This window comes from Perna viridis, chromosome 13, assembly GCF_037379345.1.
Source record: "Perna viridis isolate PV_CMFRI_1.1 ecotype Kerala chromosome 13, ASM3737934v1, whole genome shotgun sequence".
NCBI classification, from domain to species: Eukaryota; Metazoa; Mollusca; class Bivalvia; order Mytilida; family Mytilidae; genus Perna; species Perna viridis.
Window position 1 is genome coordinate 8,566,060 of NC_142457.1, and position 23,021 is coordinate 8,589,080.

General features: G+C 31.9%; 2 protein-coding genes across 9 annotated transcripts in view; one reads left to right on the top strand and one right to left on the bottom strand.

Moving 5' to 3' along the window:
- Positions 1-24: 24 nt before the first annotated feature.
- On the top strand, positions 25-7,679 carry LOC148599465 (uncharacterized). Of its 5 annotated transcripts, none has more exons than XM_088558319.1 (8): positions 25-233; positions 1,180-1,440; positions 1,993-2,292; positions 2,987-3,310; positions 3,748-3,840; positions 4,888-4,918; positions 5,343-5,497; positions 5,773-7,679. In XM_088558319.1, the coding sequence occupies exons 1-8, from the start codon at positions 182-184 to the stop codon at positions 5,982-5,984; spliced, it is 1,428 nt and encodes a 475-aa protein (XP_088414445.1). In that variant the 5' UTR covers positions 25-181; the 3' UTR covers positions 5,985-7,679. The 5 variants fall into 5 exon arrangements, with proteins under 5 accessions (XP_088414445.1, XP_088414446.1, XP_088414450.1 ...); XM_088558320.1 differs by having other exon boundaries at positions 5,358-5,497; XM_088558321.1 differs by having other exon boundaries at positions 30-233; positions 1,218-1,440.
- A 7,083-nt stretch (positions 7,680-14,762) lies between these two features.
- Positions 14,763-23,021, bottom strand: part of LOC148599466 (cell adhesion molecule 1-like) — a 276,632-nt gene continuing 268,373 nt past the window's right edge. The window contains exons 2-9 of one of the 4 annotated variants that reach the window (XM_088558848.1): positions 22,081-22,430; positions 21,427-21,684; positions 20,803-21,108; positions 18,415-18,750; positions 17,959-18,000; positions 17,335-17,356; positions 16,800-16,891; positions 14,763-16,012 (exon numbers count right to left, since the gene is read on the bottom strand). In XM_088558848.1, the coding sequence (XP_088414974.1) occupies positions 15,810-16,012; positions 16,800-16,891; positions 17,335-17,356; positions 17,959-18,000; positions 18,415-18,750; positions 20,803-21,108; positions 21,427-21,684; positions 22,081-22,285 (1,464 nt within the window). In that variant the 5' untranslated portion in view covers positions 22,286-22,430 and the 3' untranslated portion in view covers positions 14,763-15,809. Of the gene's footprint in view, positions 16,013-16,799; positions 17,357-17,958; positions 18,070-18,414; positions 18,751-20,802; positions 21,109-21,426; positions 21,685-22,080; positions 22,431-23,021 lie in introns of all 4 variants that reach the window. The other 3 variants (XM_088558847.1, XM_088558849.1, XR_015918051.1) reach the window with 3 other exon arrangements.

Below are 23,021 nucleotides of genomic sequence, written 5' to 3' on the forward strand. Positions count from 1 at the left end.
TCTCCCATTAAGTGTTCAGTTTTATGCGGAAACATTAGGTATATTGATATATATTTGATACCCAAACAAAGTTTGAATGACATGAACGTATACATGATTTAAATGCACTTACAATAGACCTTAAAGAGGAGTTATAGTATTGCAAAATCCACTGCAATAACAGTTGCCAACAAAGACAGGAATGGGGTGCATTGTAGCTATGATCATGCTATGTTTTCCATTAAACGTTTTATGTAAGTATGTTTTTTTTTCAAAAGTCAAGGATAATACATTTTGTGTGCTTTGTTGTTTAAGTTTAATATAATTTTGTCATGTCCTGTGTTTTAATCTGTTTTCTGTATTTTAAATCTGTTATAATATTTACAATATTGTTTGTTATTTATTCTTGTTTTGTAAAGCTTTTAACAACACAGCAAGTCACATATAAACTTAAATAAAGTATTTTTTTCATAAATTAAAGATGTGTATGGCCGTAACACATCTTGGAAAACGATACTTTATACGGACAATGATTCATTGAAATATAATGAATAAGAAACTGAACTACTATCCGTAATATGGAATAACGTAAGTTGTATTTTTTTTTCTTCCTTCAAATTCGAAATATGACCAAAAGAAAACTCAAAGACCTGTATTAAAATGAAATAATGAAAGCGTCAGTATTTTCCAAACTCGGTTTTTTGTTAAAATTAACGGTTTGTATCTACACTTAATGTTAGCTCTATATTTCGAAATTTTTGTTTTTTGGGTTTTTTTTTTTAGATTTTGACATATTCTTGCAAACATCTGAACTACGAAACGGGTATAGAGTACATTTGTTTCTAAATTGCATTATTGACTGTATCATGTCAGTTCATTTGTAAATAATTTATGTATTACAGGTTCTATCTGTTTCTTGTATTCATTTATACAATATAACTTAGATATTACGCCCCAATGAATATGGAAATTTTAGTTTTGATTAACATTCCTGCATCAGCAACTACTTCTCAAACTTATCTCAATAGGATAATGCAACTAATTGAAGAAAAACGTTGACCCCTTACGTAAAGTAACACATACACATTTCCAATTAAAAATCAATATATTTCCTTAATCAACATCGGTAATATGATAGCCTCTATTGCTACTGTCTAAAATACCTGTGTCAACTATTGTATACCAATTGTGTCTCGACAGGCAACTCCGAATTAACAATAGATTATGACCCTTCACAGAGAGTACAAGAAGGAGGAGATCTAACAATGTGTTGCAGTTCTGATCGGCTTCTACCTCATGAATACCTTAAATGGATTAATTACGGGAAAGGAAATTTGTCTCGATGCGAAATTAATGAAACATGTTTAGTTTTGAGAAATGTCAATCGCGATGATTTAAAAACTTTCACTTGCTTAGCAGAAGGGGGTAGGGCAACTACACAGGCTGTCTTCGAAATCTTGTGTAAGTATTTAGGAGAAAATATGCATGGATATTGTACTTTTTTTATTCCTTTGTGTGATATATGCAACGCTTCAAAACATTTTAGTGCATGAAATGAATCATATACAAAATGTGTAATCCTTGACTGTAAGTTCCTCTTCCAATAATGCATACAATCAAATGACTATATTTATATGAGAGTTGAAGCTAGGAACTCAATTTGACCGAGTTCTCCTTACAAACAGCGTGGCTAATGTAACAAAAGTTTATAGTAACGAAATATGTCATCCCTTTCCGTTGATTTATTTTAGCACGAACACTGTGTTGATACTTGTTGGTAACGAACAATTATAGATTAATCTAGAAGACCAAATTATGGAATAATGGTTAGCTACTTTTTGTAATGCCTTATTTCGTTTTTACTATTCGGTCACTCTTTTGCAAGGATTTCCCCATCGTTCATTTACGACCAATTGATGGCCTTGAGTTGACATTTTCATCCTGGTAAGTTTGTCCCTTAGACATACAATGTAAATGTTCTCATTATATAATATCATGAACATTTATTTTCAGATCCTCCGTTCGTAATGATTTGGCATTCGACCGATGGTAAAAGCAAACGCTATACTCGCCTTGATTGTAAATCAGACGGTAACCCCAAAAATTACACGTATAAGATGTGGGAACACTTATCGCTGTACAATGAACACATCAGGTACATAGATACGCCAAAAATACTACGGTTTAGGCTCGATGTTGATTCTACAAATTGGAATCGAGATGATGGGTACTACAAATGTAGAGTGTCCAATGGTATTCCGGATAAGTATGGGAAACTCTTTCAAGAAGCAATTGAGCTAGTCACAACTAAAGGTAAATATAAATTTACGTCCCAAAATGTTAAATAGTTTAAACAAAATGATGATACCACCAATTAAAGAAAACAAACTGGAATATTTGTTCTCAATTTAAAGTAAGACACGATTGATAAATTATAATCATGTGTTAATATGCTTCACTTCTTAAAACACCTGTCCCTTGTCTACCGTAAACTTCCAATCAATACCTGTCAAAATAAGTAAGATATTACGAACAAAACAAATTGGAGCCATTCATGATTGCAGACCCTTGCATGTTAATGACGTCGTTGGAACTATAATGTTCAATGAATTGTGTGCCAGTATATAATACTGCCAGTTGGATTTTAACCATCTAAAGTATCAATTCAGGACTTGAAAACTTGGACTTAAACATTAAATGCGCTTTTGGAGATTTAATTTCCCCATTGTTGTTAAGTTTTCTATATCCTATATACATAATTTAGATCTTAGTATTTCCGTGTCATTTTGAAATATCCATAGCAAATATTCGTATCATAATATAAATAACTAAAGCATAAGTGACATAATTTGCTAAATTCTGAATCTGACGTGGCGGTTTCGTAAATAACGACAAGAAATGTAAAACAAGATTGTTTGTCCAATTTGTCCAAGTCAAAGCTCTCTCTGTAAATCGAAATACTAGGTGTTATTTTTTCGAAGCCTAATGGAAAACTTTTTTAATTCAGGTCCTCCTATCTTCATTGCGGATAATATGCCATTGCAATATCATGACGAAAAGGGGCCAAAGGTTATAATGGTTAATGTGGTCAATGTTTCGGTGCTTACTTGTACAATATGTAACATAGCTACACAAGGGTATGACCCTATGGTGACAGTTACTAGTAAAATCAATCACGTGATATCATGGGATTTAGTATACGGAAAGAAGATAAAAGTCAACGGAACAAAAATATCATTTTCAATTTACAACGGAAATTTCAATAGATACGTTGTGACTGTCTGTGATCGATTCGGCAACAACAGTTATCAAGTAGAACTTATATCGTCTAGTAAATACATTTGGATATCTTCTTGATTTAAATACCTTTTCTTTTCATAATTTCAATTTTCGTCTTATTGTTCCTCGTGTTAATACGTATTTGTGTTTAAAGAAGGAAATCAAAGTTTATGGCAAAATTAATATTCTTTGACCAAAGCAAAATACAGTCTATCATTAGCTTTCCTATATTGTATTAGCTAAACAAAACGTATAAAGTACTGACAAATCAGTTCTCCCCTAATGAACAAACGTAAAGTAATAGTTACGACTGTTCGAAACTCAAACTTTGTAATATGATTGTGTTCAGTGAATTTAAAAAGAATAAAATGACACATTAAAAGAACAAAAAATCATTATCATACTAAAAGAGATTATGAAATGCCGCCTGTCAAAGGATGTCTACGTTAATAATGTATATTATTCCAAACTTATGATATTATTTTTAAGGTGAAAAAGGTATTGGTAAAACAACCTTTTATGCAAAAATTGGAGCCTTAATCGTGGGAACAGTCTTCATCATATCACTAGTGGTGTCCATTGGTAAGAAATACCTTATCATCAGTACGTGGTCATTAATTGTTCGTAACAATTCGAAGCCTTTTATTTACAAGGGCTACAACACTTAAGATATTATCCTAGTTTGAGGGATATGATATACCAACATTGAACTTGGCATTAATTTAATCGTTGATGACAATAGACGTTTTAATCAACGTAAACTAAACGCATATGGTTTGTTCAGTTTTGTTGATCTAAGTATTATATCTGAATAAGATATATATAGCAAGTTGATTTCCCTACCTTTTACTAAATTTGACAACCAACTAGACTGCGGGGAAATCCGCCCATACTCGCCCATACAAATCGGTGTTATTCAAGGTTTTTGGTAGTAATTTATATTAATAAGTGGATTTTTTTATTGGTTAGTTATTTGTGTGTGTGGTTTTTTTTTTTATTTGTTTTGTTTTTATCTTGTTTTTGTTTGTTTTTTATTGTGTTACATAATTTTGTATCTTCTGTTTTAGAAATTGTTTGTATTTAATGGTGTTGTAAAAGTTGAGTGTTACTTGTTATTGTTTTATTTTGTGTCTCTGAATTAACCTTATTTGATGTTTTGTTATCTGATGCCAATATGTATAGTTATTATAGTAGGTGGACAATAATTGTTTCCAATAGATTTAAAGTAGGAATTAAGTATTAGATACACAGTAGAACATATGCAATACCTTTAAAACTTTCAGAAGGGTGAAACAATTAATATGGCGCCACATGCTCTTTGTGAGAGTAATGTTTTCTGACTGGCACAAAGAAAAAAAAACAGTCCACATGCAGGCAAGGCATCTACGTTAAGACATTTCACACAGGAAACCAATATGTCGTCAAAGTATTGGTATTTGACAGATGGGGATATAATTAAATGCCTCTCCCATTTTCTAAAATGTGTCAAATCAGTAAACTTTAATTTTCTGGAATTTGACTACATGTGCTTAACTGACGAGGAGTGCTTGGTTGCTTCCTCAAACAAATCCGAAAGCAACATTTGTCTAACTATCTTAGTTAATCTTTTTTTCCATATTACTGTTGCAGGGTCCAGGCTTGGGAACAGGCAAAACAGCAGGTAAATATCAAGGTTCAAGTAATTTTAATCAGTGTAGCATCTTTAACCTATGCATGAATTAACATCAAGTAAAACCTTTAAGTAGAAAAAAGATGTTATTATTTATAAATATTTGATAGCAATTATTCCTATATAATTTTCATTTTACGAAATACGTGCAAAAGACAGGAGAAACACTACGCAGATAAAATTCCTTTGCATTCAAGTTAAGATCAGAAACTGTTGAAAGGAATTAATTGATGAAGAGACATGACTACGTCATTCACTTTTTCTTTCTTTGAGGTTCTATTCTTGAATGCTATGTTTATGTTTAGTATTTATTACTTCCTTATTAAATAAAATGGCTTTACTAACAGTATTATATGAAACTGCAAGAAGGTTTATATGTCTTTTGTTATTGTTTTCATTGTGTTGTATAATTAAGCCGTTTCCGTGCTAGAGAAGCAGATACATTAGCTCATCGGCATAGGCAACATGAAACTCAAGATAGTGTTTCAAACGACGTAACTGGCCCTGTTTTAAATGGTCACTCAGATAGTGTTTCAAACGACGTAACTGGCCCAGTTTTAAATGGTCAAGGTATGAACTTTTTCAAAAAAATATATCACTTGTAACGCAAACAGAAAAAAAAGGAATAATTTACAGAAGATAACCTCAAAAACAATTTGTATAAAGACTTAGTTCAAATGTATAGCGAAAACATGAAGCAAGAACATATTTAAAGGAATAAAACGTACAGATGATAGTGAAAAATACAAGTATATATTTATCGAAATAGAAACTTGTAGCTACGAAAAGAACACAGTTGTATCGGAACTAGACTATTCTAGCACGGTAATGTGTTTATATTTCAGCTGATTCTGCCACAATGAATGCAGGTTTGAATGATGATAATGCAGAAAATCAGTTCAACGATGAAGTTTTTAGAAGAGAAGATTCAAATAAATGTTATACTGACTTTCTTGTATGTAGCCTTGAGGAGCAATCAAATAATACAGACTATTATAATGTTGAGGCTGTGCGAATACAAGTTGTTGGCAATGGCTGTTATGGTGACTTGAATTAATAATATATTCTTTAAAAAGAATTGATATGGAACATTTTTGAAATATAGTGAAGTATAAAGGTATTTGTAGGAAGCTGTTTATATTCGTTGACTAAATGTGTATGGATTTATATATGAACTTAACATTTTGCCAGAACCTCTGAAATACATCGAAGCAAGCCATTAAATATCTCTTTACGTACTTTACATCTAACATGAAATCCTGTATCAAACATCTGGAACGACATTTAATAACTATTGTTTTAAGTTAACGAACATATTGTTGGTTAACTAACGGTGTTGATGTTTACCTTGTAGTATTCTGTGATATCCAAACGGCTTTTTTGTGTTTGTTTGTTTTCTCTTCTTTTCTTTTTTTTTTAAATCAAAAGCGTACAGTTTTAATTATGTACAAAAATTGTATTTGATTTGGACTTCTTTCTTAATGCATTGTTTTGTATAAATAAAGGCTTTATGCTGTTTCTTCTGGGCAATATGTACATACATGTAAATGTCTACCCAGTATTATATTATGTTATGAAGTACTATTTGTACTCTTTTTTTAATATTTGTATTGGAAAAATATCGTAATGGCAACCTCTTTCTTTCAAATTTCCTTTCATCTGTGGCATCATCCCTTTTAGCACCTGCGTAAGGAGTGTTCATATTACAACTCATACGCTATGCCAGAGCTTCCCGAAATTACGCAGATTTTTGTATCGCTAGAAATCTAATTTGTCCTCTGGAACAGGGTCATGTTGCTACCAGATTGAAGTCATTACTACAGAAGTTTTATTGTCGTCATCATGAACTCGTGTATCATTACGGTGTATCCATCTACGTCATGAAACTTGATTTGTTCAACGTGCCATAGTATTCCTTTCCTATTTGGTCTTCCCCGGACTTTACTTTTTACAAACAACTCGGCGGGTGTTTCTAGAAAAAACAGATGACACATACCCTGCTGGTGCACCTGGTCCATACTCCCAGGTTTTACTTCAGTCCGAGTTGCTCACTAGCTTTTGTTGCTTTGTATGTATGATTTAAGTTACTTTATGTTCATTGTTGTGTATGTCTGTTTTATGTCCCTGGCTTACATTAATTTGATTACCGCTAGAAAGAGTAATCAAGGGAACCAAGGTTATAGCGGTAATCAAAAGAATGTGATGCAGGGACAAAGCCAATACATGGAAAACAGTTTGTTAGATTTTTAGCGCGATACAAAAAGTCTGCGTATTTTTGGCTTGAGTTGAGTTGTGATTTAGAACCTATGTTCCCTTGATTACTCTTGCATAATATAATACGGAATGATGAATTTTGCGTCTGCTAAAATGTCCTGGGTGCCTAGCATTCCGAGGTGTTGAAATGTGCCCCCTTCTCGTCATTTTTTTCAACAGGCACCTCATCTGAGAAACAAAACTATTTTCTTGATACCATGAAAAAGATAAATGAAACCGATCGGTTGCACAATATCTGTCTTTTTTTCTAGAAAATGAAAAACAACTTTATTCACCTTAAATTGCGAAATAAAATTATCAATATTAAAAGTAACTTTATATTCAGTTATGCTGATGGAAATAATTTTGTGTAAACCTGTCGATGAAAACGTTTGAAATGTAACGCAAGTGCTACATTTTGATTGTCAAGATTATGATAATAATGTCTTGTCCAAATATTTTGTTTAACTTTTATATGAATACTTAAGCTTTACCAGAAGCGTTGTTGTTTTTTTGTTATGGATGTTAATCATTTGAATGTTTTTCTGTATAAAGGTAACCAAAACACCAGCATACTATCTTTAATGTTTCCACTCAAACATATATCAATATTTACGTATAGTTCTGGTTATAATCATGTGTATATGGTCCGACAAAAGAATTACTCCATATAATAATATTCCATCTAAGAAAATATCTACTATATTTCTGTTTGTCTTTTATTTTGTTTACAAAACGACCAGCGTACAATATGAAAAAATCTAATAGTGTTCTAACTGAAATTTAGTAATAAAAGAATGGCAAGATAAACCTTTGAAGAATTATTAAGGTTTTTTAACCAGTTAAAAAGCTTACATGTACAAGTTCATAGAATATGCTTGAACATGTATTGCCGGTTTCAAAAATTGTGTTCCTTAAGTAAAGAGTACTTTGTGTAAAATTGAAAATACATGTAAATATATTCTATACACTTTTTATTTTCAAACCAAAACCTTGCTTAAACCACCGTTATTACTCGAGAAAAGACGATAAACCTAGTTACAGATACATAGTACTTGGTAGAGATTCCTTATTCCACGATTTTAAATCATCTTCTAAGTATACTGAAGATGATGTTTTCAAAAGGACGGAAATGTTGTTCGACAACATACATGTCCAGTTTTTCAACAAACGGTATGCATTTTAATGAAAAGTTTATTTCCCTTGTGGCGGACCTATTCCGTCACTCTAATAAAGCTCACTTTATAGCTGATTTTATCCAGTTGAATGAACATCGTTTAGCCAGATCTCAGTTTCTGATAAACATTTGTATATATAATGTATTATCGTTTAGCAAAACAATTATAGTTTCGGTGGCTTTATACATCGCAGCTTCTCTGGGCGACTTTAAGACCAAGAAAATCATAGATCTTGTGATATCAATCTCATATCTAGGCCTACACTTTAAAAAAGGGTGGCGGGAAACTATTGACTAAGCGTTACGATAAATCCGATAGCATTTAATTCTGCATTACGGTTGTTACAATGTATCCATCGACAGCATTATACCAGAGGACGCTTATTTTACAGGTGCATCTGATTCATACTCAGAGTGTTTAGTGGAGTCTGAGTTGTTCATTTATTTTTGCTTCTATGTAAGTGTTATTTTGGTTGTTTTATGTTCTTTGCTCTGTGTATCGGTTTTGATTGTCTGGTTTTTGTCCTTGGATTGCAGTCTTGATCTCCTCATGAATCTTGTTTCCCTTGATCCATTGGTCTGCCTATGATAAACTTGATAAAGCTATATCTGTTATTTCAAGCATATGATGATTAAATGCATCTACCAGTTTTTAGTGGAGTCCAATTTGCTCATTTAATTTTGTTACTTTGTACGTATGATTTTAGTTACTGTATATTCATTCTTTGTTGTGTTTGTCTGTTTTCCATGTCTGGTCTTTGTCCCTGGATTACATTCTTTTGATTACGCTATAACCTTGGTTCCCTTGATTACTCTTTGAAAACGTTAAAATTAGTTACATGTTAAGAATGAGTGATTTCTTTTCCTTTCTCCTTTACTATATCTGGTTTCATGCCGTGCATTTACAATTGTACAGAAATCGGTAAGCGTATAAATTAGAAATATGTGTTTTTCTTTGAATTGATACACTATTGAAAACTTTACGATAAGGTCTGGGAGAGAAACTTCAGTAGTAAACAGTGTACCCCGTTCGTGCGTCTATCCAACGTTTACAAAACCGGATATAAAACAAAAGACTTATGTATGGGTATTCAAAACGACTCGCTCACGCAATGCATTTAATGGGAACGAATACCGATATTATATCATCTTATGTATAAAATATATATTTACAAACATTTAAATGTGTTTCTTCTTTTAGATTTGTTTTGTAGTAATAATATGAATTAGTTCTCAAAAGTGTCCATCAGTGAAGTCAATGTCTATTTTTTAATACGTTCTCTTGGGCTGTAGGCACAGGTCATACTTATTCATTTATTTTAGAAATGTATTTAATTAAAATTCGAAACTAAAGTATAAAAAATACACACTTCACCTTGATTTATTTGATCAAAACAAGGAAACATTTTAGGGAAAATTCAAACTGCATCCTGTAATTATGAAATTAGGAAAGGACACTTCACAATTCCTGTTTTGCGTTTTGAAAATACAAACTTCATGAAATTGTATGACTATTTCTGTGCCATAAATGTTTAATAATATCGTTGACCTTATCATATTTTTTTTCTCATACTTAATTCAGTATTTGATCCATGAGTTATGAAAACAGACTTTGTCTTTCATTTAAAAAAAAATAACCTTGTGTTTTATGACGTTGAAAAAAAACGACATTCATGTGAGAGAGTAATGACATACGCTTGTTGTGTTATTGCATGGCTTAAAAAACCACCTCACGTAACCGAAAAGTATTTACCAAATTGTTTCTCTGTAATCTTTATGAATACCCCAAAGGTGCCCAGGTCAGCGTTATAATATGAAACAAAATAACATTATCTACACATTATCTATACTTTAATTAGCTTTACACGGTTTAATATAACATTTATTTAAACTGTTGTTCTGCTGTATCTTACATGTATTTTTTAAAGAAGTAGAAGAAGTCGGTATTACTGAAGGTAAATGAAAGAGTTATCAAGGGAAACAAGATTCTAGCGGAATTCAAAAGAATTCAACCCAAGGACAAAGACAAAACATGGAAAACAGACGTACACAACAAGAACAGTAAGTAACCAAAATCATACATACAAAGTAAAAAAGGCAAACGCGGACTCCACTAAAAACTGGGAGCATGAATCATGCGTAGTCTGCTTTTATAGAAACGCCCAGAGTTGCTGGTAAAAGTCAAGTCCGGGGTAGACAAAATATCATATTCCTGGCTCCCTAAGGTCGAATTTGGTGATTGAATGGTTACAAAACCCAGGTAGTTTATTCTATATGGTGTTCGCTTCAAACAAAAAAGAAATAAATGTTTGTTTGGCTTTAGAATCAAATTTAGACTTTTTTACAAACATGAAACATACAGTAGTGTGTCTATAACAATTAGTATTGTTATTTCAATATTAGTTCAAAAACAATTTGCACCGTTATCATAATCATGTACACAGGTATAGCGAAATATTTGCCTCTATATCCTCCAGCGACATAAATTAAACTGAAATTGAAAACCAAACGAAACATGATGTTTATTATTTTAAGACATGCATATTAAAGTTAAGGTTATACTTAAGTACCAGTCCATATAATGTTCAGACACTGGCTATGGTACAATTTAAGATGATTCATCTTGAAGAAAAACCTATGCATCAGATGATTGTTGTTTGTCTACATACGCTGTATTTTTAAGTGACTATAGTTCTTACTATATTTAGATCTGTACTTTTGAGAAACTACACTTTCACTTCCCACTAAAACAATCATATGAAACTAAATCAAGAACGATAACCCTAGCAAATTGCTAATTTCATGTAAGGGTAATCAAGGGAATCAAGGTTATAGCGGTAATCAAAAGAATGTAATCCAGGGACAAAGACCAGACATGAAAAAGAGACATACACAACAAAGAACATAAAGTAAATAAATTCGTACATACAAAGTAACTCCACTAAAAACTGGAAACATGGACCAGGTGCACCGGTAGGGTAAGCGTCCTCTGCTTTTGTAGAAACACCCGCCGAGTTGCTCATAAAAAAGTCAAGTTCGGAGTAGACAAACGAGGAAAGGAAAACTATGACCCGTTGAATAAATGAGGTTTCATGGTGCAGATGGATACACCATAACGATCTTCAGTTCATGATGACGACCATAAAACTTCTGTAGTGATGAATTCAATGTAAAAATCTTTATCAACCTTATCTCAAAAGCGCAACCCCAAATAAAAGCCTTAGACTGGTTATGCGATCCATAACGATTTCTGAAAAAAAGACATAAATCTGAATTTGTAGGGTTTTTGACATGCATCACCACATGTCAGATTTTTATAAAAAAACTGTTACTTAAGAGAACCATATGTAATTATAGTTATATATGACATGTCTGAACTGAATCATACTAAAATAGCATACAACGAACTAGATTTAAATAATCAAAATGGGAAAATCCAGTATCAAACAAAGACATACATTCAAAAACGTTTTTATGTATTTCAGGTAAAATATAATGACAGGGAAGATAAAAAGCTTATACCCTGTATGCAACTTTATCAAACACTGAGATAGTACATGTATATTTGCATAATGTATCTCTTTCGTGTAAAAAAAGCAATAATTTCTATTGCATTAGGTACACCCTCCGCTTATTTCTTTATTAGTGCTGCCTTCTAAGCTCGACCTGTCAAAAACGTAAAACAAATCTGTAATTCATTTGAGTGAAAATGTTCATAGTGAGAAGGATATTAAAGAACTATGACCTTGTATATATACAACATCGAGGCCAAACAGGACTCTCAAATAAACAAACCAAAAAGTAGCATGTTTATTGCATTTCTTTGTTTATTTGTAACTCATTTTGATCCGTACACGCTCGATTCAAAAAAATGTGTCTGGGAGTTGGATTTGTCTTTCCGTTAGCAAGTTGTTGATACAATGAGCAAGTAATTGCCTTTAGATACTCATTTAGAAATCTATGGATTGCACTCCTTCCTGTTCATAAAATCTGAATTCGCCATTGTCATACATTTCATTCAATCTACTAACCAATGGAGCATGTTTGTATCTTCCAAAAGGTCATAGGTCAACTTAAACATGTTCAATAAACTTAAATTACGGGAAAAAAACACTGTAACTGTCCGAAAGGTCTTACTTATAAACGCATTTTTACTGAAATATCCCAAGGACGTCGCCCATAAAATGCAGTGATGTCACGCTTTTCTTTTTTTTTTTAAATAAAAATTCTTTATGGTTATTTGTCTGTATTGAGTAAATGTGTCTGGTGATCCCACAATTGTATTTGCTAAAAATGGAATGTATACACTAAGGAATATGATACCCAGTTTTCAACAAATTGCATGCAGCAGATTGTGTGTTTTGTAGAATAACAAGACATTATTTGATATATAATTACACAATTTCTTGGGATTCTATATGTGAAGGTGTTACTTATTCCAGGAAATGAATATTGTATTTCTTCTTAAAAATCCTGGTAAGCTATGCTGACATTTGTGGTGTCGAATTGAAAGTAATTTTGCCTCTTCCTTAAGCCTGTTCAAACGATATGCTGATGGTAAATTTTGGGTTTTACTAGGATATCACTTATCAAAATATTTTATCAATTGCCGTGCCACAAAATATGGGCAAAACTCTAGATTTAATTGCGTCACTAATTTTACAACCTGACATACCATTATCTTTTGTTTGCTTGTGGTTTTTTTTCACAATTTCTAATCGATTTGTTAGTAGGTGCACATTGTATTAACAGTATTGCAAATCATACATGGAAATGGAATAAACACTTAGTATTGAATTTCTACAGTCCAATTAATCTTAGATTTATCAATTGTTCAATCCAGTCATTGCACGTAGTGTAATAGTGGTGGGAACAGGTATTAGATTTTAGCTTGCCATAAAGTTGATTTTGGGCATACATTAAATCGGGTGGTTGAGTTCTATCCGATCATCTGAGTTAGACAAATGTTTGATATCCCTGCTGACGACTTACCTTCTTCGCAGCACATAATAAAAAAAGTGATAATAATCTTACAATTAAATAAACACCACAATAACAACATTTCATTCTACTTTCATCTTCGATGACTATTGACCTCGTCAGCTAATCAGTTTTGTACTTTCATGATTTTGAAACATTATACAAAGAAAAATTCCGAGGATGCTGAAAAGGTCATCTGAATAATTTGAATTAGATTAAGATTTCCAATCAATTTCCACGTAATCAAAATAAAAGAGTTTTAAACTTTATTCTTTACTTTCAGTGTTAATCGTTGAAGATTAATATTATTTTTAATACGGTGTCACTTTTAAGTGTATTGTATGAATAAAATATCTCATTTGTACTCAACACTTTGTTCAAAGATAATTTTCATTTTTAAATACTTGTTTTATATTACATACATTTTTTTTAGATTTTACTTGTAAATGGTTTTCTTTTTGTTTTTTTTTTCTGTTTCTTTGAATGCTTCATTTTATTTGTTCTTGGCTTTTGAGGTTTATTCATTGTTTTATTCATATGTATTCAGGTCTCATGACTATGATATTAGAAGCAAACCTAAAATCGATGAGAGAGAGAGAGAGAGAGAGAGAGAGAGAGAGAGAGAGAGAGAGAGAGAGAGACTTGAAACTTTTTCTAAGTGTGTCGAAGTAATCGTTTTCTTCAATTACTTCATTCACAGTCACATTACAAGTGTAAAAGACACAAACTGATGGACTATTATAGAATTATGTTTTTTTCTTGTCGAGGCAAATTAGTTTACTTCATGAGTTTCAAATGCGGTATGAAATACAGTATATACAGATGTTTGGGATGTTGTATCAATGTCACAACCTCTATTTCTAGGAGGTTGATAGAAGTAAACTAATCTCTACGGTTCTATGCTTTATTGCCAAATAATGTTAATGCCCTATAAAATACAGTTATATTCAATACACAGCACAAGATAAATAATAGCATCTTGCACATAAAGATAACATAAAAATTAACCATGTGTGTGAATGTATATTTTAGTACATTTACATATCATAGGAAAAATGTAACATTTGAGTAAATTTAATTTACGGCTTCATCAATCTGCTTGTGAAGCATAAACCAACTAGCTAAATATGTAGTTTGACTCCATTTGACTCCATATTCAAATGCAGCAAATTATAAGAAAATGGTAAATTATCTAATCAAACATATTAAAGAGCAAAACAACAGCATTAGAGTATAAGCGATTTAGTGCATACAATAAGCGTAAAAAAACATAGCAAAGCAAATACATAGCAAAGCAAAAACTCAAGAATACAAAACACTTAGCTTACCTCACATATCGTGCAAGAGGCACATTTGTGAATGGTCACAGGAATAGTAAGTCTCAAGTACTACTGTATTGGACCTGAAGTATCAAAAATTACTTATTGTATTTATAATTTAAACCAATTACTTCATGACCACAGTGTGTGATCGATTTAAAGACTTACACTTTTACTTCGAGCGGTCTACTCGAACGGTTAAATGAATCAATCATTAATCGCTATTATTTAAGCATAGTAAAATAACATTACAGATTTGTGTTTTAGGTAAATTATTATGAAAGTTACACAATCAATCAATCATTCATACCGGACTTTCATACGAGGTAAAACTGTTAATTTAACATGCACAATTAATCTAGGAATGTTAAAGAAACTAACCTTAGTAATAGTTAAGTTGAAATCAGATGCGTATATAAGTTGAGTTGATAAGAATATAGGTTGCTAGATTCGGATGAACATAAAAACCAACATGTCCGTTCAGATACTTAGGTAAGAGTGTTCAAATGAAAAAGGAATTAACCCGCGACAATTGCCAACCAATAGATGACGAGAAAAGAAGTGCGTACTAATCAAGCATGAAAAAGAATATAGAAGATTACGACTAGATTGCAATACAATCACCAGTTTCCGAAAGCTCGTCTGTCAATCGGTCCAAGTCAAATAGTAAAACATAATACACATTCATACAAGTCAAATATTTTATTACACAATACATAAAATATTCATATAAGACAACATTGCAGACTATTACATCAACATTATTCTGTGTCTAATTCTTGATTTTCTATTTGACATAACAATCAATTAATTAGCTAAATGTAGAAAAGTGTCAACACTACAACATTAAAAACTCTTTTCAACTGTTATCAGTTCTAAATATAATATGTTTATACAGTAACATTCAAAGCAATATATCAGTATGTAACACAACAATCAAGTAAATGCATAAATGTAAACAGTGTCATCGCTGCAACATTTCAAACTCTTTTCATTGTTATTAGGTCTAAACAAAATATATTTATACAGTAACGCCTAAATACATAAATGTAAACAGTGTCATCGCTGTTATATATAATATGTTTATACAGTAACACCTAAAGAGAGATACAAAGATAATTTGATTTGTCATCTATGTCACTTTTGTTGAATTCTATTTTTGGGGAAGTGCGGATGTAATTTCCTGTTCCGGTGGTATATCTTTTTCAGTGATATCATCTACGTAATCTTCATTGTGGGGATCAGATACCATCTCACCTTCAGGATCAGGTTCAATAGACTTTTCTTGCAATTCCTGAACATTGGACTGGTTTTCAGACTCGAATTCCACGTAGTCAGTTGAGTCTCTGTTTTCAACTGTGAAGATATATCAAAATATTTTAAAAAAATAAAACCGGAATTCATATCAATCAAATTAAAATAAACTGAAAGGAAATCCCCTCGAAAGAGTAATCAAGAGAACCAAGGATATAGCGGTAATCAAAAGAATGTAATCCAGGGACAAAGACCAGACATGGAAAACAGACATACACAACAAAGAATGAATATACAGTAACTAAAATCATACATACAAAGTAACAAAAGCAAATGAGCAACTCTGACTCCACTAAAAACTGGGAACATGCACCAGGTGCATCGGTAGAGTAAGCGTCCTCTGCTTTTCTAGAGAAACCCGCCGAGTTGCTCATAAAAGGTCTGGGGTAGGAAAACGAGTAAAGGAAAACTATGACCCGTTGAATAAATCATTTTTCATGGTGCAGATGGATACGCCATAACGATCCACGAGTTCATGATGACGACCATAAAACGTCTGTAGTGATGACTTCAATCTTGTAGCAACATAAGCCTAATTATTATAGTTCTAGCGCGATACAAAAAGTCTGCATAACGTATAAGTTGTGATATGAACACTCCGTACGCAGGTGCTGAAGGAATGTTGAAGATGTTGAAAATAAACAATTCCTTAATTGAATTATTTAAAGTACTATGGGACCCACTATGTATGTTTAATAGTACGATCTTAAAAATATGAAATGCAATGAATGCATAAAAAAACATGGATGGTTTTATTAGGTGATGAAGTAAATATGATATAAGATCTGCTTGTGACGTATCTAACTGCATCGACACAATGAAATATTACCAGGAGCTGTTATAGTACGGTCATCAATGGTACCATTCAAATTTATGTCCACATATTCATGTGTATCATTTTCCATTTGTATTGAACGATTTCTAAAAATGAAGAATATAGAAATGATGGATATCCTTACATATAGAAATTTTGGGTATGAACATTTCGACTATCTTTCTTTTTTACTAATTATGTGACTGTGTTTGGCTACTTGCAATACTTTATGTTATAATTTTAATTTTCTGAGATTAATTGAAATTTATATTTTACATTTATATAAATTATAGTTTGTGTTTATGCAAGATATTTTCAGGGATGTTTTGGAATCTTTTTATGATGCCATGTTAATATTAAGCATTAATTTCAATAATAAGAATAGAATCGTTTAAAAGGGTTCAATACAATGCGACTTATTCTCAAAACCTTCACGAATGTTTTTAATTTTCTCTACATCGGCATTTTTTCTTTCAGGTTGTGCTCATTGGTGATGGATTATTGATATCCAATTAGACACACATTTTGGGTTACATTAGTTTTCTTATACCTGTCACGTTTCTTCTGTAGACCTTAGAAAAATGCAAAATACATTATTACCAAAAAAATTTCAAACACAATTAAAAACAAAACGTCGAAAAATCGAAGAAAAAAAATGAGAAGAAAATCAATTTATAATCCTACAGGATGATATAAATGCAATGAATTGTAGGCATATACTGGTATTAAAACACATGTATCAATCATAAAACATGTAGCATTGCTAATTTCGATATGCTATACACGCATTTTAAGAAGTAGCCTCTCATTATTGTTGCAATAGCAAAACACTTTTGTAAGCCTGTCGTTTTATGCAAATGCATGATTTTGCTACAATCTGCAGAAAGTAGAGTGGATAAGCATGATTTGTCTTCCTACGAAAACTTAAATATGATTCATTTGTAACCATGTTATACAATGAAATGTAGTACAGAGAAACACATCTCTGTTAAATTTAAAGTTCATTTTTTCATTATTATTATTAGGTTTTTCCAAATGTAAATGACGATGCAGTTTGTACTTTCATACTTTTCTGTGAACCGTATTTCATCCAAATGTGATTTATAAATGAGATGCAAATATTTTGAATTAATTAAAGTGTGTCTTTTTACAACGGGTCATGTTAAACGCTTACCAATGTAAAATCTAGTTGTTGCCACAAACAGAACAAACAATCCTATAATGGAACCAAATACAATCAAAAACACCGAAGTAGCTTGAAGTCCATTTCGACTCTGTGTGTCTGCTTTTAAAATAAAATACACAAATATAAGATATCTGCATGATGTATGGTAAATGTTTTCTTCAGAAGAACTTTATGCGCCTTCAGTATGTTTTCTCAATTTCAGAAACACACTTCATAATTTCACGAATCATAAATTGTTTATATGATTTGTTTTAAGTCTTAAAGTAATTTTAATACTGGTGTAGAATATCGACACAGCCAGGAAATAACGAGATTTACATTACATGTACCTCTTGCATTAGACAGAAAATATTTATCCCCTGTCTTAATCCGTAGAATTTTCAATAGCACAAAAAATGATGCTTGCAAACGACTAATTTAAAATTAAATATCAAAGCAAAATACCATCTGCACTTCCGTTTCCTGCAGCCGACCTCAATTCGACTTCAAAACTACTTGAACCTTCTTGATTGCAAGTCGTAACAACATAGGTACCAAAGCTTTCACCACGTAGGCCAAATGTAATTTCTGTTGCAGGAATACTGACATGTCTTTCATAGAATATGTCGGTAGCCAATATTTGGTGCAGCATTACATCAACATAATTTATTATGATGCCTTCTACAGCGATGTAGTTGCATGTTAAGGATGACTCGCTGTACACTCTGACTGAAATGGTCTTTGGTTCCTGCTCCTTTTGGTATTGTATATGTCTGTTGTCCGCAGTGAAAACAGGGGGACCTTAATAAAACATCGATATTTGATTTCACGTATAATTTATATTTATACTATAGTTAATTGTTTTTTGGGTTAATTTAATTTATGCCTGCTTAGTACTAGACGTATTTTCATTAATTTCAATGCAATCAATAAATTTGTCGTGGTAACATTTGCTATAAAAAAAAATAACAGATTACATTAGTGTACAACGATATGCAAATCTTCCTTTAAACAACATCACTACTGAGTTATTAGTATTAAAAAAAAACAAAACAAAAAAAAAAAACACACAGACACATCTATAATTAATATGATGAAGGTGAAACCTTTTAATGCTCCCGAAGAAATATTAATTAAAATCCTGATAACTTTTGTCAGCTCTGATTTGATATATTATACTTATAACCTCCAAATATGGCAAATTTTGTAATGATATATGTCCTAAAGCATTATACTAATTGTCAAGGTCTGATATGTTATTGGCAGAAATGTCCGGCATTCATAAGGAATTATTGGTTGTCATGGTCCGAAATGTGTATGGGTCGAATTGTCCGGCATCGATATATACTATGGTCCTTATAACATGCAAAACGTTTTTTTTTTTTTTTGTTTTTGTTTTTTTTAATTCAATTTAGTTTCGCTTCAATCTACTTCGATATGATTCTTTTAATGAGGTTTTTTTATTACGATTTGATTCATTTGATCGAATTATTTCGTTTCGATTCTTACTTTTATCGATTATTTTCGTTTCATTTTGTTCGTTATCGTTTCGCAATTTGTATGACCCAATAATTTTGGATACTGTTTATTACGCAATTTTCGTAAACATCTGGGCGTCATACTACAGACTATTGTGGCCAACCCTATTTTGGAAAAGCTATGATTCAATTTATATTTAATCATGGAAACTAGCGAACATTTTCCAAGACTGGTTTGGCTTTCAATCGCCTATAAATATATACAAGTATACGCTAATGAAAATGCCATTATGCTGTTTTTCAGCTCCTAAAAGTGAAGCTACAAACCGGATATTGATGCTTTTTCTTGTCATAAGTATACAGAACCAAAGTTGATAATACAACCACAAACGCTGCCTTCGTGAGCGTATAAGGAGGAGTATCGATCGTACTTTGTTTTTTCTTTCTTTATATTACAGGCGCTGTGAAGTCAGCCCTATATCTTGACCTACACATAGAAATCGATGGTAAATGAAAACTATTGACTAAATTTCACAACAAACGTGAAGACTTTTCACTCAGAATTGTCAACTTTCCTTTCATGTGTGGCAACATTCTGCGTATGGAGTGTTCATGTTACAACTCATACGTTATGCCTCAGCCTGCCTAACAATGCAGACTCATTGTATCGCGCTCCAGGCTTGAAATCATCACTACAGAAGTTTTATGGTCGTCATCATGAACTCGTGGATCGGTATGGTGTATCCATCTTTACCATGAAAACTGATTATTCCGAAAATAATCAATTATTAATGAAATACTGTGACCTTGGTTCCCTTGATTGCTCTTTATGACAAATTTATCGTGCTTTACCGTATTTCACCTACAATTGATTATTTCCGGAATTAATTTCTTATAAAAAATAAACACCACAAAACAAAATAATGACCGACATGACTATCCACGGTCGTTTTTTACTGATAAAAAGACAGAGTGTCTCAATCAACGCATTATTTGTGTATGAGAAATACATTCTGTCTACCACAACGGTAAAGATGCTGCATTTTTGTCAGTCTAAACAAAATACAACGTCTATGTGAACACTTTTTGTCTTTGTCAACACTTTTTAGGTTGAATTGGTAAAAAAATGTTTACGTCAACACACAAAAACGTTGTATTAGACATTTTGTGTCATACTCAACATTGAATTTGCTTTGATGTTTTAAGTCAACGTATTTGTAAAACGAAGTGAGCATTTAAGTAGACATTATTTGTTGTCCTCAGTTATATTTTGACTGAACATGGTTACTGCATTCATATTTGGAACCAGCATTGAAATGGATTGTATGTATGCCTACAATTCAGACCCATAAAAAATATTATTATATCTTTCAACCTTCATATGTAACTGTGGCAGTTCCTTTCTGGAAATAAGTTCCATTTTTATCTTTTATTCCGTTTGCCACTTTGCAAATATAGTAGCCAATGTTTTGATACCAGCTTTTGTTGTTGTCTGTTGAGTTTAAACGGAGAACATCTCTTTCTGGTGAGTGAATGTCTCTTATGTGTTCGTCTAGAATAGAACGTTGTTGCCATTCGCTATAAACGTAGCTATCTGGATAACCAACTGCTTGGCACCGTATGGCGAAGATTCTGTCATTATTTTTGTTGTATTCATACTTGATTGAGACACAAGGTGGATCTAGAAGAGAATATTATATGTATGATTTTGTATTATATAAAAAATGCATTATTATAACAATGTTCAAGAAAACTATGACAATCAACGAAATATGAGCACATTTCAGATCATTCATATTCATGATTAAAATGTATTTAATAGATGTAAAAATTCTCTCAAATAACATGTCTAAATACATTGTTTAATTGTTTTTTGTAGATTGTATAAACTAATGGGAAAACTTTTTTTTCTATTTCGAGTTTTTCTTTTGTGAATCGGTTTATATTAACAAATACACTTTTTTGTATATTTAAGTAGAACAATTAACTGAAAACTCACATAAAACAACGATCGACGCATTTGTCACCGCCGTCCCATTCTCCGTAATACAAGTGTAGATACCAGAATCATTTCGATGAATTTTTGGAAACTGAAGGCACGTGTAATTCAGATCAACTTGTCGTTCTATTCCTGTTTTTGGATGATGCCATCTAATGTACTCATTTGGTGAAAGTTCCTTTGAACTACAACATATCTTAACGTCAGTACCTTCCGCTGCAGATAATTCGTCTGGGTGAAGTTTCAAATTTTGCTTTTCTACAATGAAACTTTATATTGTCAATAGCTGTAAAACAAAGAGATTTTATAGGTATCGTATATATAAGGTAGAATAATGGAAGGATTATATTACTTAATACACAATAACATGCCCAATAAACGTAATCAAAATCAGTGTTTCTAAAAGGTCAATGTCAACTGATTGTAGGAGACAACAAAGGTTTTTTTTTTTTAATATCAATATTCTCGGTTTAATTTATTATATATTGATATAGGTCTTTTTGTCGGTAGATTTAATATTTATAAAAACTCTCAATCCCTGAAACAAATTTAATCGCCGATTCCACTGGTAAATATACGTACTTCATATACGATAAACGTTTTTTTTTTTTTCTTTTTATGTTTTTCTATTTATTTTTTAGTGTATTTAGATACCTTTCAGCTGCAAGATGAACGATTCCCCTAAATCATCAAAGTGTATAGAACTGGGACAGAAATACAGGCCTTCATTTGCCCGTGTAAAGTTAGATACTTCCAGGAAGTATTCTCCATTCGATCGATTTCCAACTATGTCAAAACCGTTTAATTCCATAAAGATATGATCATTCAAAGAGTACTCATGAGTTGTCCACGAGGTCATTCGTCCATATTTGTCGATCACATTTTTTTTTCAGCAAAAGATCCAGAGGAAGGGCCAAACCAATCAACACGGTATCCACGGTGTGAATGTTTTAGGACCACTTTATCTCCAATTTCTACGAATATTAACTCAACCGAAAAACAGCCTAAAAAGTTTCAAACTAGAAAGATTAGTTTCTGTTAGAACATAAGTAGTACTCAAGCTAAGCATCATGCAAAATATTTTCCATGCTTGGAAAGGCTACATATATTCATTGTTGATATGTGTTTTTTTAACATTTTTATAGTATTCAGAAATTAACATGTGGCTTTTCGTATAACTCCTGTTCATATGATATATACATTATCAGGAATGTGCTATAGAATTCAAATTCAAGGGTGATACCTCTGTAAAAGGCACAGAAATACGACAGAAATTGTTGGATTTTAAATGTGGATTAGCTCCTAAGAGCAGACAGTTTAAAATGAAAAATTGTACATATCATCATAGACCCACAAAACAACTTTATAACAATGGTGTAACGGGAATGGGGATAGTATGCATTGGAAGTTTATATCATTCAAGAGCTGTCATATCGCAGTTTATAACATCTTATTATAAATTTAAAATAAGACTAACCGTCCATATTTTGAGTAATAAGTATATTCTAAGTATAAACAAATCATGTGTAGTGTAAATAGGTACGTTTATACCATACAATAACTTAAGAGTAATCAAGGGAACCAAGGTTATAAGG

Coding starts and splice junctions, on each gene's coding strand:
- LOC148599465 (XM_088558319.1), top strand. CDS start 182: ATGGGGTGCATTGTAGCTATGATCATGCTATGTTTTCCATTAAACGTT. Junction 234..1,179: donor TTTTCCATTAAACGTTTTAT/GTAAGTATGTTT, acceptor GTGTCTCGACAG/GCAACTCCGAATTAACAATA. Junction 5,498..5,772: donor CCCAGTTTTAAATGGTCAAG/GTATGAACTTTT, acceptor TTTATATTTCAG/CTGATTCTGCCACAATGAAT.